The sequence below is a fragment of the Protopterus annectens genome, chromosome 12.part0 (assembly GCF_019279795.1).
Source record: "Protopterus annectens isolate FY-2018-M chromosome 12.part0, PAN1.0, whole genome shotgun sequence".
NCBI classification, from domain to species: domain Eukaryota; kingdom Metazoa; phylum Chordata; order Ceratodontiformes; family Protopteridae; genus Protopterus; species Protopterus annectens.
The window spans coordinates 1,066,758,884-1,066,776,251 of record NC_056746.1 but is presented as its reverse complement, the minus strand read 5'-3'; the positions used below and the strand labels follow the sequence as shown (position 1 = coordinate 1,066,776,251).

At 38.5% G+C, this 17,368-nt stretch overlaps 1 protein-coding gene across 1 annotated transcript in view; it reads right to left on the bottom strand.

Moving 5' to 3' along the window:
• Positions 1-17,368, bottom strand: part of RBPJL (recombination signal binding protein for immunoglobulin kappa J region like) — a 353,030-nt gene that overhangs the window by 52,979 nt on the left and 282,683 nt on the right. Inside the window, exon 9 of the mRNA XM_044088991.1 lies at positions 15,361-15,498. Coding sequence (XP_043944926.1) covers positions 15,361-15,498 — 138 coding nt within the window. The remainder of the gene's footprint in view (positions 1-15,360; positions 15,499-17,368) is intronic.

Sequence of the window (17,368 nt, the reverse complement as noted above, 5' to 3'; positions counted from 1 at the left end):
ATGTATTTATACAAATATATATATATATATATATATATATATATATTTATACAAATATATATATATATATATATATATATATATATATATATGTATTTATACAAATATATATATATATTTTATATATATATATATATATATATATATATATATATGACAATGTATAACATACAGTAGCAAACAAGCCAATACATATACTATAAATATATGTTGCAGCAAATCTTTCTACAAGAGATTTTGTATGTAATTTTAATGAGCACTATACAAAATTATATCTGAATTATGTATAATGCCCAATGTGAAAGATAGCTGTTTGAGCCCTACAATTAAAATATAGCACATTTAGAAGATAGTAATCTAAGAGGTTATCATAGGTTCATAGGTTCATAGGTAAGTAATAGGCTATCTGCCCAAGGGCATTTATAAGCCTAGCCAGAATGTGGTGGCTTTCGCCACCCCCTTAGATTAGTTCCCTGTGCCTCTGTCCAGCAGAGCCATCAGTTCCCTGCATCACTGTCCAGCAGAACCATTAGTTCCCTGCGCCACTGTCCAGCAGAGCCAGTGCAGTGATCTCCGGGGTAAATTTTCTATTTTCCATCCACCCGTCATGGTTTCTCTTGAAGAGTGTTAGTGAGGGGCTCTGCCTGATGTATATTGGAATCCTTTTCCAAAGTATGGGGAGTCTCTGGGATAGGAATCTATCCCTCCAGCATGTCCTATTTATCATTGTGGTGAGGTTTATATCTCTAGAGCCTGTGGCTCTCTGGGATTTGTTTTTTTTTAGGTGGAGCATGTCCATCAATTCTGGGTTGGACATGGCCTTGTATGTCAGGCAGAGATCACCTCTTAGTAAGCGGTATGCAATTGAGTACAGCTGGAGTTTCTTGAGTCGGGCTGCATAGGGCATCTGTTTGAGGCCAGTAATCCTCTTGGTGAGGTACCTTTGTGGCCTTTCCATCTGTTGCAGGTGTCTTGTAAGGTACATCCCAAATGGGGCATTGTATTCTATGATAGGTCTAATGAGTGATGAGTAGAGAGGCACAATAACCTCATTTGTTCTAGATGCAAAGCCTTTTGTGATTAGATGGGCCACATAGAAGGATTGTCTAACCACCTTGGCAATATGATTATCAAAGGAGAGATTACTATCTACTTGGGTCCCCAGATCCCTTATTACATTTTCTGTATTTAGGCGACTACCACCTATGTGGTAGTTCACGGCTATTTTTCCAAAGGGGATGACTATGCACTTTTTGGCATTTAGCTTGAAGCCATGATTTTGACACCAGGTATCCATCTCAGTGAGACCCATCTGAAGGGTGTCTGTATCAGCTGGAGAATCAGTTATGGCCCCTAGTTTGCAGTCTTCTGCGAACTTAGTCAGCCATAGTCCTCCTATGCTTGCCTGTACCTCTGAGAAGTATATACCAAACAGGAGGGGTCCTAGGGCTGAGCCCTGGGGGACACCACTTGTAACCGGTTTAGAGTCGGATATAGAGCCTGCAACTCTCACCATGTGGGTTCTATCCATGAGCCAGTTGGCAACCCATCTCGTGACTTAGGGATTTATGTTCAGGCTGGTGAGCTTGTCTATAATGCTAGAATGGGGAAGGGTGTCAAAAACTATTGCGAGGTCTAGGTAGGCTGTGTGGACCTCCTTTCCCTCATCTAATGCCTTGGTAACTGTCTCAAAGAAGTCCATAAGGTTTAGGAGGCATGATCTGCCCTTAACAAAACCAGACTGGGTAGGGTCCAAGGTTTGGAGGTTCCCAATGTCTCTGTTAATGAGTTCCATGATGATGCATTCCATAGCCTTGCAGACCAGGCTAGTCAGGCTTATAGGGTGATAGTTCCCAGGGTCCGTTGTGGCTCCACCTTTGTGGAGCGGGATAACTGTTGCTGTGCATCACTCTATGGGTATGTAGCCTGTAGAGAGGCTGAGTTTGAACAGTGTGTTTTAGTGAGGGGTTAGTTCATTTTGGAGCTCTTGTAAGACACAGCCTGGGACCCCATCCAATCCCATTGAAGCTGTGTTTTTAGCTTTCGGTAGGGCTGTTTTAACCTGTGCATCAGTGATTGATGGGGTCCTACATTCTTCTGGTATGCTTATGGGCCCTTTAGGGGGTGAGAGGGGGGTGAAGTTTGCACTAAACCTGTCTGCCAGAATGTTTGCAATATCAGTCGGTTCAGTGTATTTTGTGCCATTCTGCACTAACTCAGAGCAGATCTGAGAGTTTCCACTTAGGTTCTTGTCATAGCTAAAGAATGCTTTCTGGTTATCTTTGGAGTCATTGGCAATTTTTCTTTTGAAACTAGCCTTGGATGATTTAATGAGGGATCATAGTTTCTTGCTGATACTGATCAGGGATGTCTTTCCTTCTTGGGAATTTACTCTTTCCTGTACTAGTTTCCTCCTTCTGTTGTATAGCTTGTTTATGGCAGGGGTCCACCAGATTGGTTTCCTTTTTTTGGAGGAGTGAGTCTTGGTTTTACTTGGGATAACACGATCTATGCATTCCTGCAAATGCTCATAGAGTGCCTTTGTAAAGGTTTCAGCAGCTTGGACAGCATTGTCCTTTAGCATGGGGGCTGTGAACCTTTCCACCTCGGTCTTAAGTAACATGAAGTTTGCTTTTGAAAAGTTTTTCATGGTGGTTTCCTTGATTGGGGATGGGGGCAGAATATGGATATAGTCTGATCTAACCAGCGAGGGGATGACCTCCGGTGTGGAACACTGGTCGCCCATGTTGTTGATGACCAGGTCCAATATGTTGTTCCCTCTGGTGGGGGTGTTGACCAGTTGATCCAGGGTGTTCCAGTTTATAAATTCTAGGAAGCGTTAGGCAAGGGAGTTAGTACTTGAGTAGTTCTTCCAGTTTATGTTTGGGTAATTGAAATTACCCAGTATTAAGGTGTTTGGTAGGACCTTCATATTTCCCAGTGTCTCCAGAAATGAGGAGTAGGGGTCCTGGGCCATGGTGGGTGATCTGTAGCAAGCTACAATTTAGATTGCAGTTTTGCCCATTGTTAGTTGCACATGGATGATCTCTGATGCATTGTGCTGCGCCACTAACCTGGAGGTGTGGGTATCCTTGATGAATATGGATACACCCCTGCCTTTTCTGTTTTGGTCCTGGTTCTGTGGCCAAAAGGTATGGTATGAGTTATAGCCTAGTAGTGCTGGGTTGCTCTCAGGAGCCATAAACCAGGTTTCTGTTACTGAACAGATTTATTTATTTTATTTTTATTTTATATTTGTTGACCGGGCTAGTCTAGCTGGATACATATCCATTTTCAGTAGAGGCCCAAGGAGAAAAGCTCCAAGTATGAGAAGATTACTCCATACAATAGTTAGAATAAAAAAACAAGCTTAAAATACATTATAAAGCAAAAAATGTTTGTAAAGAGAGTACAAGTAATTTGTGTGATCCAAGTTACAGAGTCATGGTATAGGTTTAAGCAGCAATCAAGCCATGAGTTTTCTGGTACAATCAGCACAAGTTTATACAATATTTGAAAAAAAACAAATTGACATTCACTTAGTCAAAGAGGGAGAAAGAGAGTAGGCTGGAAAATATAAATAATAGTAAAGAGTTAGCTTGTAATAATTAAAAGTGTGGTGGGGCAGTAGCCCAGGAGGCAGGGGAAAAGGGGAAGTGAAAGGAGGATAAGTAATGTTTAGTCAGGCAGATGTCGATGTTCTCCATACTGAGGAGTGCCTCGAGTGCGTGCATTTTGAGGTTTAGATTTCTGGTATTGAGTAGCATTAGCCTCGGTTTTTGGTTACTTGTGCTATTTATGGTGGTGGGTTTGTCTTTTGAGCCTTGCCTAAAAAAGGCACTATGGGGGCGGCAAGAGCCTTGGCCAGTATTCGAAAGCCTAAGGGTGACAGGTGCAAGCCATCTCTTGCGAAGCAACGCGGCTTGTCGAGCATATCATCCCAGGCGGACAGATACTGGATCACCTTTGAATGACACCAGAAACTTAGCCAATTGTTGAAATTGATCATTTTTTCTTTATACTGTGGCATCATTCTTGGTGAGGGCAGGATGCTACTCAGGGTGAGGGTCATACCAGCCTGGGCTACTTGATCAGAGAGCTCTTCCATGTCTCTTTTCATGTAGTCCAGGGAGGTACGTCTCAGGTCATTTACACCAACATGGACAATGACAGAGTTGTATTTGTACTTGTTCTAGAGTGACCTGAGTGCTTGTGTTATGTGGCGGATCCTGGCACCTGACTGGCAGTTAACTGTAACCTTCTCCTTGTCAAGCCTAGTTAGTGGGAAATCAGTATGCCTGACTATAGAGTCACCTATTACTAGTGTGTTGGGTATGTTATTTTGCATTAAGGGCTGTGATTGCATGGCACACTGATTATGTGAATTATGTGTTTCATGGTTGGTGATGGAGTGTGAAGGTTGCTTGGATGTCTGCTTTGGAGGTCTCTGTTCCTTTTGCAGATTTTTATTTAGAGCCTCTGAGTATGTTTTTATGTATTCATGTGTGTTATTTGCCGGTGTTGGTTTATTAGGTCTATGTGAGACTGGTGGTGTGTTGCAAGTATTACCCTTCTTCTCTTGACTGTCAGTTCCAGTCTTGGGTTGAGAGAGCTTTGCCTCCATTTTGGCTGTATAATTGCATCTCTCGCATATATAAGTGTTTGGTGGTAGGAGGAGAGGGTTGTCTGTGTACATGTGGCAATTGTAACATTGCCTCAAAATGCCCAGATTCAACAGTTGGACTGGAGAGTACACTGGAAACTGCCCTTTGGACATGCCTGAATATGTAGAGTAAGCTGTTTTTCTGATTGGCTGGTGGGGACGAATAGAGAGCCTTGTCCTAATGGACAGTATAGGGGGGGGTCTAGTCCTAGGGTTAATTAGTGCTCGCTATGAGTTTTAAGCAAGTGCTTGACTGTGAAATTAATGGTTTGAGTGCTAAAGTTGAAGGTTTGTCTACTTCCAAGGGAAAAATTGAAGAGTAGACTTCGTGGAGCCAAGAATAGTTTAACTCTAGCTAAATGCTGCTGCCCGGTGCACAAAACCGCACAAATGTGGTTTTTATAGCAGGGAAATGAAAGAGATAGAAATTAGCCCAAAATGGCTGATAAACTACTAATTTCTGGGCTGAAACCACTCCTCTAGGGACAGATAGGCTGCTCAAAGCTCCCCTCTCTCACAGGTGAACAGAGAAACTTACGTCTATCCAAGTAAAATATGGGCAACACGGAAACTTGTAACTCAGCCCTGGATTCAGCAATTACCTGAAAACTGGACTATATCAGTTCAGAAAGGCAGGTAACAAGTATATATATTTTTTTTTTTCAGAAAATAGAGTAGATACAATCAAAACAACACTTTAAATGCACAGAAAAGGCTATCACACTTTAGTGTGTAGCCTACAACAGTTAAACAGATTTTTTAAACACAAAAATGACTTAATTCAAGTGCAAGCAGCAAATAAGTACAATATGCAGCAATAACACACTTTTTAAATCAAAGATTTGCTAAAAAACTGGCGTTTTAGGCGGAATTAGTTAAGACAGCAAGAAAAGCAGTAAAGTGATAATCACTCCAAAGTCACTCTTTTGTCTCTCTGCTGCTGTAGATTCTGCAGAACACCTGGAAGGCACTTGCTGAGCGGAATACAAGCGTAAAAACTGTGCAAATGAGGTTTTTATAGCAGGGAAGTGAAAGAGATAGAAATTAGCCCAAAATGGCCAATAAACTACTAACTTCTGGGCTGAAACCACTCCTCCAGGGACAGATAGTCTGCTCAAAGCTCCCCTCTCTCACAGGTGAACAGAGAAACTTCCTTCTATCCAAGTAAGGTATGGGCAACACAGAAACTTGTAACACTGCCCTGGATTCAGCAATAACCTGAAAACTGGACTATACTAGTTCAGAAAGGTGGGAAACAAGTATTTTTTTTTCAGAAAATAGAGCAGATGCAATCAAAATTAGCCCAAAATGGCCAATAAACTACTAACTTTTGGGCTGAAACCACTGCTCCAGGGACAGATAGCTTGCTCAAAGCTCCCCTCTCTCACAGGTGAACAGAGAAACTTCCTTCTATCCAACTAAGGTATGGCAACACAGAAACTTATAACACAGCCCTGGATTCAGCAATAACCTGAAAACTGGACTATACTAGTTCAGAAAGGCGAACAAATTTAATAAAAGGCAAATACAACACAAGATTATATAAGCCGTGATTAAGTCCCAGTGGGTGAAGCAAAGTTGTGGACACAGAAAGCAATTATTCAGTTGTCTAGTAAAAAACTGCTGATGAGTTTATTACAGTAAATAGTAATTCAGGCTATTAAATGCTAATGACACTCCTGGCATTTCTTTAGGATCTGCCTAGTGACACCTCTAGGTATCTAATCATATTTAGATCATAAAACCATGGTACATTCAAGCTATCAGTTTGCAAAATCACTATTAATCTGTATCGATGACATAAACTTATTTAGAATATTAATATACTATTCAATAAAATGTACTTATTTATGTATGTATATATTTATTTAGGTATCTATTTATTTATGTATGTATTTATTCATTGATTAACCAGACTAGTCCGGTTGTGTCAAGTGTCCCTTTTCAGTGTAGTCCTGGGGATAAAAGTTCCATAGAAGTAGTTCATAACTAAGGAAATTAACATTTGGTGAGAAATATGAAATATACACACAGACAGACATAAACTAAAAATAAAATTGGCATATAAATTTTCAGTTTGCAGTACAGAAACTCTGTAGGAAACGCATTGACCTCCTATGAAACAAAAACTTTATTCCCCTAGTAACTTGGCAATAAGCCTCCTGGGAGGATAATAAACAACAAAAAGAGACAAATAAATATATTTCATAGGCATTAATATTAACTACTTCATAAATTTAACCCCATAATATTTCAAATACAACTTATAACAAAACCAGTGACAACAGAAATACCATTTGCCAATTAATTGGCTTACTAGCCATAGCTATAAAAGGACAGCCACGATGGTGCAGCAGTTAGCATTGCCACCTCACAGCAAAAGGTTCTCCAGTTCGATTATCAGTTGGGGTGCCTTCTTCACACAGTCTACATGTCCTCCCTGTGGTCATGTGGGTTTCCTCCGGGTGCTCCGGTTTCCTCCCACATTCCAAAGACATGCTTTAGGTGGATTGGACACTCTAAATTTGCCCTAAGTATGAGTGCATGCATGTGTGTGCCTTCTGTGGAAGGTTGGGTGCTGGGCTGGCAACTCAACACTATAAAACTCCACTGCCAATCATGAGCAGACAGGTGATCCACTGTGGTGACCCCTAACCGGGAAAAGCCAAAAGAAGAAGACTAGCCATAGCTATAAAAGAGGAGAAACATTTTCCAGTTGCATTACTGGTTTATCCCCACCAGGGACCTATGTGTTATATTTAGGTATAAACAGATTTTTTTTGTATTGTAATGAATGCTTTAAATAATTGTCAGGCTAAGACTGGCTTGTACCCTTTCCATTATAGTAACTTTCATGATGAATACACAATGCTCTTTAAAATGAACTGCTGAAGAACAAAATTAGATTAATTTCTAACATTTCTAAAATGCTCTTTAATTTTTACACTAAAAGGTGTATTTGGCTTCCGTATATAAAACAGTTCACAATAATAAGAAATGCAGTACACAACTCCATCATTGCCATTCCATTGAAAACGTAATACAATTAATTCTGTTAAAATCAATTACCATAAATGATCAAATGAAGATCTATTTCAAGAGATAAGCCCATGCAAAATAAAGTAAAACAACACTCCATCATAAGGAGAGGTTTAAACTTTGGAGTAATGAGTCTCTCAAACTTGTACCACGGTAAAAAGAAAAAAGGGAGGATTGCCATGCAATAATGTAGGCATTGTAGGCATTACATGATTCATCAGGAATATCCTCAAAAAATTCTTAATACTTTGAACTAGAGCCTTAGATGACATATTATAGTCTAATATAAAATAAGCCTGAAGAAGCCTCATAGATCTCTCACTATGGCCTGTTTGATATGGAAACCAGCCCAGAAGGAAAATATAGTTTCAAACATGTACCAAACGAAAGTATAGTGACTCATAAAGATGAAATAAAAATACTTTCCAAGAAAGAGGAAAATATAAATCCAAGATAATTAACAACACTCACAAACTTTGATAAAATAGTAATTACTTTCCTGTCTTTTAAAAATAAGTGTTGAGACTTCAACAGACTGATTTGCAAAAGCATACATTAATATTGAAAACCACAAGACCATGGAATAAAAACGCGTCTATATTATCTTATTGAAGTTTCAGAATATCGAATCTGATATGATCGACACCATATCATTGAATTCTGAAACATCAAAAGATAAAAAAAAATGCTTAAAAACAAAAATAAATAAAAACTTTCCTTTGCAAGAAGGGGGCAAGCCCCCCTCACCCCCATGTGGGGGGCTGCGCCACACACACACCCTACTTATGGAAATCTCCCCTTATGGAGATTTCTCTTTAAACGTTCAATGTTTTTTGCTTTCGCTAATCTGGTGCCGACAATATCAGCTTCGATATTATCGACCTTCGACAACATAAAGTAGACCCATAAAAACATGTGACCACATTCTAAAACCAAACTAAATGGTTCATTAGTCAAAAAGAAATCACCATTTTTATTTTCCTTTTCTTTAAGTAACTTAGTACTGCTAATACTACTTGGGGACTTGCATACCTTTAAAATGACCTTTCTGTGCTCCAACTCTCCTTCCTGTCTCCCCAATTTTCATCCTCTGCAGCATGATCTATTACATAAAGAATAAATCCCTCAAAATTGCAAGTTCTAGAATTACCAGAGCTCTTTTGATTTATGACACAGCTATGTTCTTAACTTTCTTTCAGGGCTGCCTAAGTAAAAGTTCTCACGTTATATACAGTGCTGTATAAAGCACACATTCTGAAGCACAGGTGAAAGAAATTGGGTCTTTATAAGACTTGCCTGTATTAGCGCAATACAAAAACTGTTCTCCTTGGAGACATATTTACACATGTTGCTGTTAAACCTTTAAGTACCATACATCCTTTTAACTTGTTGTCTGGTGCCTTTGTCAGAAAACTCCTTTACATCACTGTCCTTTTTATTAACAAAACTGGGTTTCTCAGTAACAACTTCTAGAACTGCTGAACTTGCAATCAGTATACACCAATTATTTTTCACAATATCTTTTATTGCACCAATGTATAAGTTAAAATAATGCTTGCTTTCCACCTCTATATTTGGGAGTAATTGCAGGGGATGAGGATGCAAGGAGGTTAGTAGTGACAAAGCCTGAGGCCATAATTCATCATTATCCAAACCTTTACTTGATTTCTTTCTGGTAGTCTCACTGAGAGTTTCTCTTCCAATAATGAAGTAAATATATTGTCCCTCCTAGTGACAATACAGCCATACTGAAAGACATCCAACACTGGATATCCATAACAATTCCACAAACAAATACAACTAGTTGATGTGAATATCAATTAGTTGGACATAAACTCTAACTCACCTACATCTAGCATGAGCTTATTTGGTTTCACACAACTTATTAATAGCCTCTCACATTATAACAATACATAAAATTCCCCATTAGACTGGATCCTAGTCTCAGACCCTAGTAAATACATTACCATGGTACAATGTCTGACTGTCTCAGTGATCATCTCCCAGTCTATACAACCAGACATTTCACACATCCACTTAAATGGTATGTTTATAAAAAACATGTAACCTTTCCAAGTTTAACCCAGAAATGTTCATTACTACCCTATCATCTATTAACTGAAATTTGCTAAAAATCCTGCCTTTACATGATGCTGGAAATGAATTCAATGCAACTTTCCTGAATAGCCTAAATAAGAAAGAAACTAAAAACAAATAATGAAATCCGGTTATCCAAAAAGAAAAGAATGTTAATGCAGGATAGAGAAAAAGCATGGAAAAAAATGGAAAAAATATAAAACATTACAATATCTTGAAAACTTCAGAATGCTTCTCAATTATACTAAAAATCAAATAAACGAAGACAAAAAACTATACTAAATAACTTTCAGAATAATAGCAAACCCAATCTTTAAAAATTCTGGATAGCAATTAAAGAAATCTTGCATCCCAGCCAATTATTTAACCCTAATCCCTCTCCCAATAACATATCACTCAAAATCGCAATACATTTTAACTCTTATTTAATAGATAGTATAACATCTCTAGCCATTCCCCAACATCTAATCCATACCTGCCCAACAGTCAGATATCAGCACATCCACTTTTACCTTCAGACCTGTGCCCAAATCCTATATAAAGTGACTCTTAATGATACTCAAACCATGCCCTACTTCAGCTGATGACCTTTAAAGCAAGTACCTTAAAATAGCAGCCAATAGCATTGCCTATCCTGTCTCAATCCTTATAAATAGGTCAATCCAGGAATCCCAGGTTCCTACTCTCTCTGGAAAATATCACACATTATCCCTCTGCACATAGGAGAAAATTCATCTGACAATTCTAATTTTAGACCTATAGCACTCTTAACCCCCCACTCCAAAATACTTAAAAAATATTTTCAAAAAACATTGATAAACTCTCTCTTGGAAGAACTCTTATCCCCCACACAACATGGCTTCTGTCCTCCCCACAGCGCTAACAGTGCACTTCTAGCCTAAGTAGATAGTGTCAATAAATCTAGAGATAGCAGCAAACTAGTCACCTCTTTTTTTCCAGACCTGTCTAAAGCCTTTGACATGGTTTGTCTCAGCAAATGTCTACTTCAAATGTTCTCATTAGGTCTCTCTCAGCCAGCCCATCTATTGTTCAAAAGCTGCCTATCCAATAGGTATCAGTCAGTAAAATGACACTCCACCTTCTCTCCATGCCTCCTAGCTACCACAAGTGCAGCACAAGGCTCTATCCTTGGTCCCTACATTTTAACATTCTCACCAAGACCCTCCACACATCTATTCAACAGGCCTCTCTAATACAGTAGACAGATGACTTCACACTCATTTGCACATCTGACAACATGGCACACCTCCTAAACATTACTCAGGAAGCTTCAACAGCCACTGAAACATGGCTTTGTAACTCACAACTCGTGCTCAACCCTAAAGAAAACAAACTGTTACTTTTTCCTCCAAATCCATCTTTCATGAAAAAATTAAATTTAAAGTCCTCTCTCTTGATAATACAACCATTGAAGTGACATGTAATAGCAAATTATTAGGGATGATAGTGGATGATAATCTTAAATTTGACCTGCATATACAAAATTGCACAAGAAAAAACAAATTAAAAAAACTAAGGATGTTTTACAGAGTCAAACATTTTCTCGCCAACACAACTAAAAATATACTTTCCATTACTTACCTTCACCCCACACTTTTTATGGTGCTGCCATCCTTAATAACCTTCAGACATCACAAAAAATAAAAAACGAACAATGCTATAACAAAGTTGCAAAATTTGCACCATACACCCCCTTCAGAACCCATCACTGTATAGCACAAAAAAATCCTAATTTGTTAGAACTACCCCATCAACTAACTTATACACAGCTTCTTATCTGCTTGTCCAGCACAAAATAACATTTTACAACAGTTGGTCATTATGATCCAATGACCAAAAACTCCTGTTTGCCCACAAACCTATCAAATCTGCTGGGCATTGTCTGTATTTGTACTATGTTGCAAAGGCCTGGAACTTCTTGCCTCTATCCATCAGGTCAATACCCTCCCTCTCATCCATCAACACCATTCTGAAAGGTTTCCTAGCCAAAAGCTGATTTTGTTCTTGCTCAGCGCAAGGTAAACTATATCCCTAAATGGTAACAAATACCTGTTCATACCATACACCTCCTTACTCTCCCTTCTTCAGTCACTTCCTTACTTCTATCAATTTCTCCATCCTGACGTTCTCCTAAATATACCATAATCCTGCTTTTCTCTCACTTCATACTGAAATTCCTGTTTATATCATGCTAAGTTACTTTTAATTTCTCTGTAAAGTGGCTAAAATTTCTTTAAATATTAAATCATTGTCGTATAACTCATACCAATTCTTAACCAATGTTTTCATATTATGTCTAATTTGGTATAATTATTTAAACTGTAGATTTCTTTTGTATTATTTTTGAAGATTGTAAAATCATTGTTCTTAAAATGTTTTGTAATACTGGAGCTTTTCTCCCTGGGCCTCTGCTCAAAATGAGCTCCTACGCAGTCAGACTTTCCCAATAATCAAATGTCAGTGCAAATAAATATTGTTGTTTAGTGGTGAAGTCTATAATGAGATCCTATATCCTTATTGTCTGACCTTTCAATATATCCTCCTTTAAAGAAGGTGGGTACATGCTCTGATAGTGTAGCATGGAATTACTGCCATTTTTATACTTGATGAAAGTACTCATACTCTGTTGCTTAGTATCTTTAGAAACATTGGTATCCAAATAACCTATATTGGTATCAGTTATTTTATCCTCAAATTTGACTACTTTTATTTAAAATAGAAACATATACAATTCTGGTCCAAACCAAAAATATGTCATCAATAAAGTGGCAATAAAATGGGATATGTCTGAAAGCTCCATGATTGTGCAGTCTCATCCCAGCCCCCACTGACTCTCTTCTTACCTGTTGATAGTCCTTACTCTTAAAATTGAAAAAAAAATTGTCAATCAAAACTTAGTCAACGCACTCCATAACAAATCTTATTCCAAATACCATCACAGACTGATTCGGCATAAAGGTCACCTATTTCATCCCTGATTCAAGAGGAATGATTATGTTTAAGTGCACTCAGGAAGCATTCTAACTACAAAGTTACTAAGTGTTTGGTTAAGGCAGCATTCCCTTATTCACAAGGCAGAAGGGCTACAGAATCAGTACCTACAGAGACAGTGCCACCAGCATGGGGAGGGAGCAGAGGGTCTTGTTTTTATTTTATTTTTTGCCAAACTTACAAGCCAATAGCATAGACTTTTTGATTATCCACAGCTCAATTATATCAGCACTCATGGCTTTCCATGTAGCCTTCACTGACCTGGACAGTTCTAATGAACCCTATACTTATTTCTTTTACAATTACCATTATCTGAGCTGTGATCTAGGTCTTGCCCATCACTTATCATCATCTGCATTGAACTGAACTGAAGTGCTACCACATATGTCATTGTTTGAGATGGTAAATACCTTTCCCTGACAAAAGAAGAAGTGTCAATGTGGGCATTACCATTTAGAATGTTGACTACAGAAACACTTTAAATATTTTTGCATTTTGCACATTCAACAATAAACTTTACAGTAATGTATGTTAGGACCAAAAATGGAACTGTTTAAGAAAATACCTCTCAACCTATTAGAGCAAGACATTTGGGCAAATCCTTACATAATGGAGGGACCGAGGCCCAAAAATAGGGAAACGTAAATATTGCCCTTATAAACTTAGAAAGTTGCTAGAATAACAGGATTTCTGTTACCATGTATTTTCTGAAGGATATAAAGTCTGAACCTCAAATATATGTCATTATTTAATTACTTTAATCCCCAAATCATCTCAGGGATTTGCCAGAAAACTACATATTTTATTAGGAACATACTATGAGGCAAAAGTCTGGACATTACGTGAAAATCTTGACCGTTTAGAGGTATGCTTAAGAAGCAGACAACAGCTGGACAGTGCAAAAACTAGGCATGCACTCCTAACACATCACTTAATGTCTAGTGTGTATGAACAGCCCCTAAGCACCACAACTAGACATATTTTAAAACTGTACTAAGCTGGGGAGATTCAAAGAAAGAATACCAATGATTTATCCACTGCTGTGGGCCTTCTAAGCAAGTGTTATAGAGAAGAAGCTAAAGATGAGGAAAGAGATAAGCTGGGTATTCCTAGACTTAGAGAAAGCATATGACAAGGTCGCTAGAAAACTGATTTGGGCAATCATTTGGTTTGAAGTCCCAGAACTACTGTATGAATTAGTGAAGACCGTGTAAATGGACCCAATGATACAAAAATGGAGCGGGCTTGGACTGACTGATGGAGTTCGTAGTGGGAGAGGGGGTACCTTCGGGTTCATCTCTGAGCCCAATGCTGTTCATACTGGTGATGGGCTACCTTAGCAAGTAATTCAGAGAGGACAGATTCACAAAGCTGCTGTATACAGACAATGGGCATTACAAGAACTTCAGCAAATGGGCATGGAATGCAAATCTGAAGGCATATAACATGAAACTACTTACAGACAAGAATTTTTTCATGGTAGCAAACAAGAAAAATCAGAAAAAGCTGAAAATTCAGATAGAAGGGAAAACAGTGGAGCACATTAACAGCTTTAGGTATCTTGGTGGGGTTATTAAAGAGAAGTGAAGTCTGAATAAGAAGGTCAACATAAGAATCAGTGGGGCTGCAGTCAACTAGCATGGAATGTCAGGGGTACTGCATGACAGAGCAAAGCAAAAGAAGCTGGAAAGTAAGGTGTACAAACCAGTTCTGCAGCCAGCACTTCTATATGGTGCAGAAACCTGGCAGTAAAGGTAGATCGACTGAGGAAGCTAGAGGTGATGGAGACAAATTGCCTGACATGGGTGGTAGGATGCCCAGTGTCAGTAGATGAGGAAATTAGAAAATCAGAGCAGAAATCACAGTAGTTCCAACTGCAGAAAAGATAAAAGTGAACAGATTACAGTGATCTGGGCACACACACAGGAAAGCAGAAGACAATTTCATGAAGAAGATTTGGCAAAGACAGGAAGAAGGTAAGAGGAGATGAGGATGTCCAGCAAAGAGATAGAAGAACTGCATATGAGAAGACATGCAACAGTCTGACATGACTGTTGAAGAAGGAAAGAGAGTGGCACTGAATCGAAAGAGGTGGTGACAGTTGATGTGACACCTCGACCCCATGTAGAAAATAGGAAAAAGGAGGTTGGTGATGATGATTTATTTAATGTGGCATTCAGACAAGATCTCACTGATATATTTCCACTCTCTCGAACCAGATGACCCAAAATTGTAACTGTACTTACTGTTGTGGTGACACTGAAGTCTGAGCATTACTATGTCACTTTAAGATAAAAGAAAACCAAAAGTAAAATACAGAAAAAAATATTGTTTGCTGTATATTTTCCTAGTTTCATGAAGCTAAGATGACCACTTATATATGCATATAAAGGATACAAATATCTGTATCTTTTTAGGTAACATGAACTTTCTACATTTTGGAGGTTATAGCATCCTATTTCTGGCAGATACTCTTTCCATAATGAATCTTTCATTGATTCCAAGTGCATTTGCACCACTCACATTGGTGTGGTTTTAGACTACTGTACCTGATACTGGATCACCTTCTCATTGGACAAGCACAAGTACATTCTACTGTCTTTGAACTGGAAAGCACATTTATGAAGCTGAGAGACTGGTTCATCTACATCCAGTATTGCATATTGTTTGTTGACCTTACGTAGTATCTGTAAGTATGAAAAAGGAATGTTAGCAGGATATGCAATGCCACAGTGACTATGACTACTATGATTTTCTCAGAGGTGGTGTTTATTATTTTAATTACCTCATTAGTCAATGAATATCACTTGCTTGTTCGTTCTCATAATCACCAGCTACAGTCATTCCTCCATAAAGAACAAAAGTCATGAAAGGCCAAAGGTGACTCCTGAGGCTATTTTTATTTACTAGCTGCCTTTAGACAATAAAATCAATGAGCCTGTATCTATATCCATGGGAGACATTGCTGCCCAATCTACTGTGCCTCCTAACTGGTAGTTCCTTAGTCTCCACCAGTGTGCTATTAAACACTAATGCTACCCACAAGTTTTTCTCTAAGGGAAAATGGCAGGACTCTGAGCATACATCCTGGATTCCCTATGTGCAGGCCTCTAGAACCCAGACAATTCTATGACCTTGGGACCCCAGCAGATGAAAACCCTACCCTTGCACATTCTAATCAGTATATTCACAGGACTCATGTTAAAAGGTAGATAACTACTGCCACATTAAAGCATATGCAATAACCAAGAAAAAAGGTTAGAGGTAAATGGCACTTTCCATTTGCTTTTAGCTAGTGTGTGTGTGTGTGTGTGTGTGTGTGTGTGTGTGTGTGTGTGTGTGTGTGCGTGCGTGCGTGCGTGCGTGCGTGCGTGTGTGTGTGTGTGTGTGTGTGTGTGTGTGTGTGTGTGTATGTAAACAGACAGAGATATTTGCATGCATTTTTCTTTTGTAAAACACTGAAATATGGTTAATTATTTACATGAGATGTGTTAAAACACAATTCCACTTTGAATATCAATAACAATATGTAATCCAATGACCCACAGTGATTCATTGTGGAAACTCTTTCAAAAAAATAGTAGACTACCCCTGTCATTCAATAAACTATATTTCTGCACTGAGACTACCCCTGGGATTCAATAAACTGTATTTCTACACAAAGTGAACCGTGTCTGTGTCTGCACAGCCCTAACAGCAGTGTGCCTTGCATATTCATGAAGGCGCGCTACTGATAAGGGCTGTACGGACACAAACATTGAACGAGTGCAGGGGCCATGATCTAGTACTGCTCGCACAGTTAACATGCCCCCTGCAATAAGAAAGTGTCATACGGCACTTTCTAAAAGTAATGCAACATAATATTAGAGAATTTCTCTAATATTATGCAAGTATTTCAGTGTCCATGGACACTGAAATGAAATAAATGAGTATTTCAGTGTCTGCAGACATTGAAATACATAGGGGAGGAGGAAAGAAATGCAGGGGGTATGTGACAGCTTCTGTGACATACCCCCTGCATTGTAAAAGTGCCGTATGACACCTTGCAACCTGTCAAAGCACAAAATGTGGACAAAGGCACAAATAATGGGGGAGTCTTAAAAATAGGAACACATCATAAACATTGCTCTTACAAACTTAGAAAGTTGATAGAAAACAGGTTATGCATTAGCATGAATTTCTGAAGTTTAGAAGTCTAAAAGTCAAATGTATAACATTATTTCCGGACTGCAGTCCATCCGGACAAAGGCACAAATAATGGGGGTACAAAGTCCTAAAAATAGAGACACTTCATAAATATTCTCTTACAAACCTAGAAAGTTGATAGAAAACAGGTTATGCATCAGCATGAATTGCCAAAGGAGAGAAGTCTGAAAGTCAAAGGTATGCCATTATTTCCTGACTGCAGTCCTCAATGACTTGTCAGAAAACCACAATACTCACTATATAATATAATATAATATAATATAATATAATATAATATAATATAATATAATATAATAATTATTTTTTTCCATACTAAGAAATGTTTAAGCATAGCTGAGCGAGTGTGTGTGT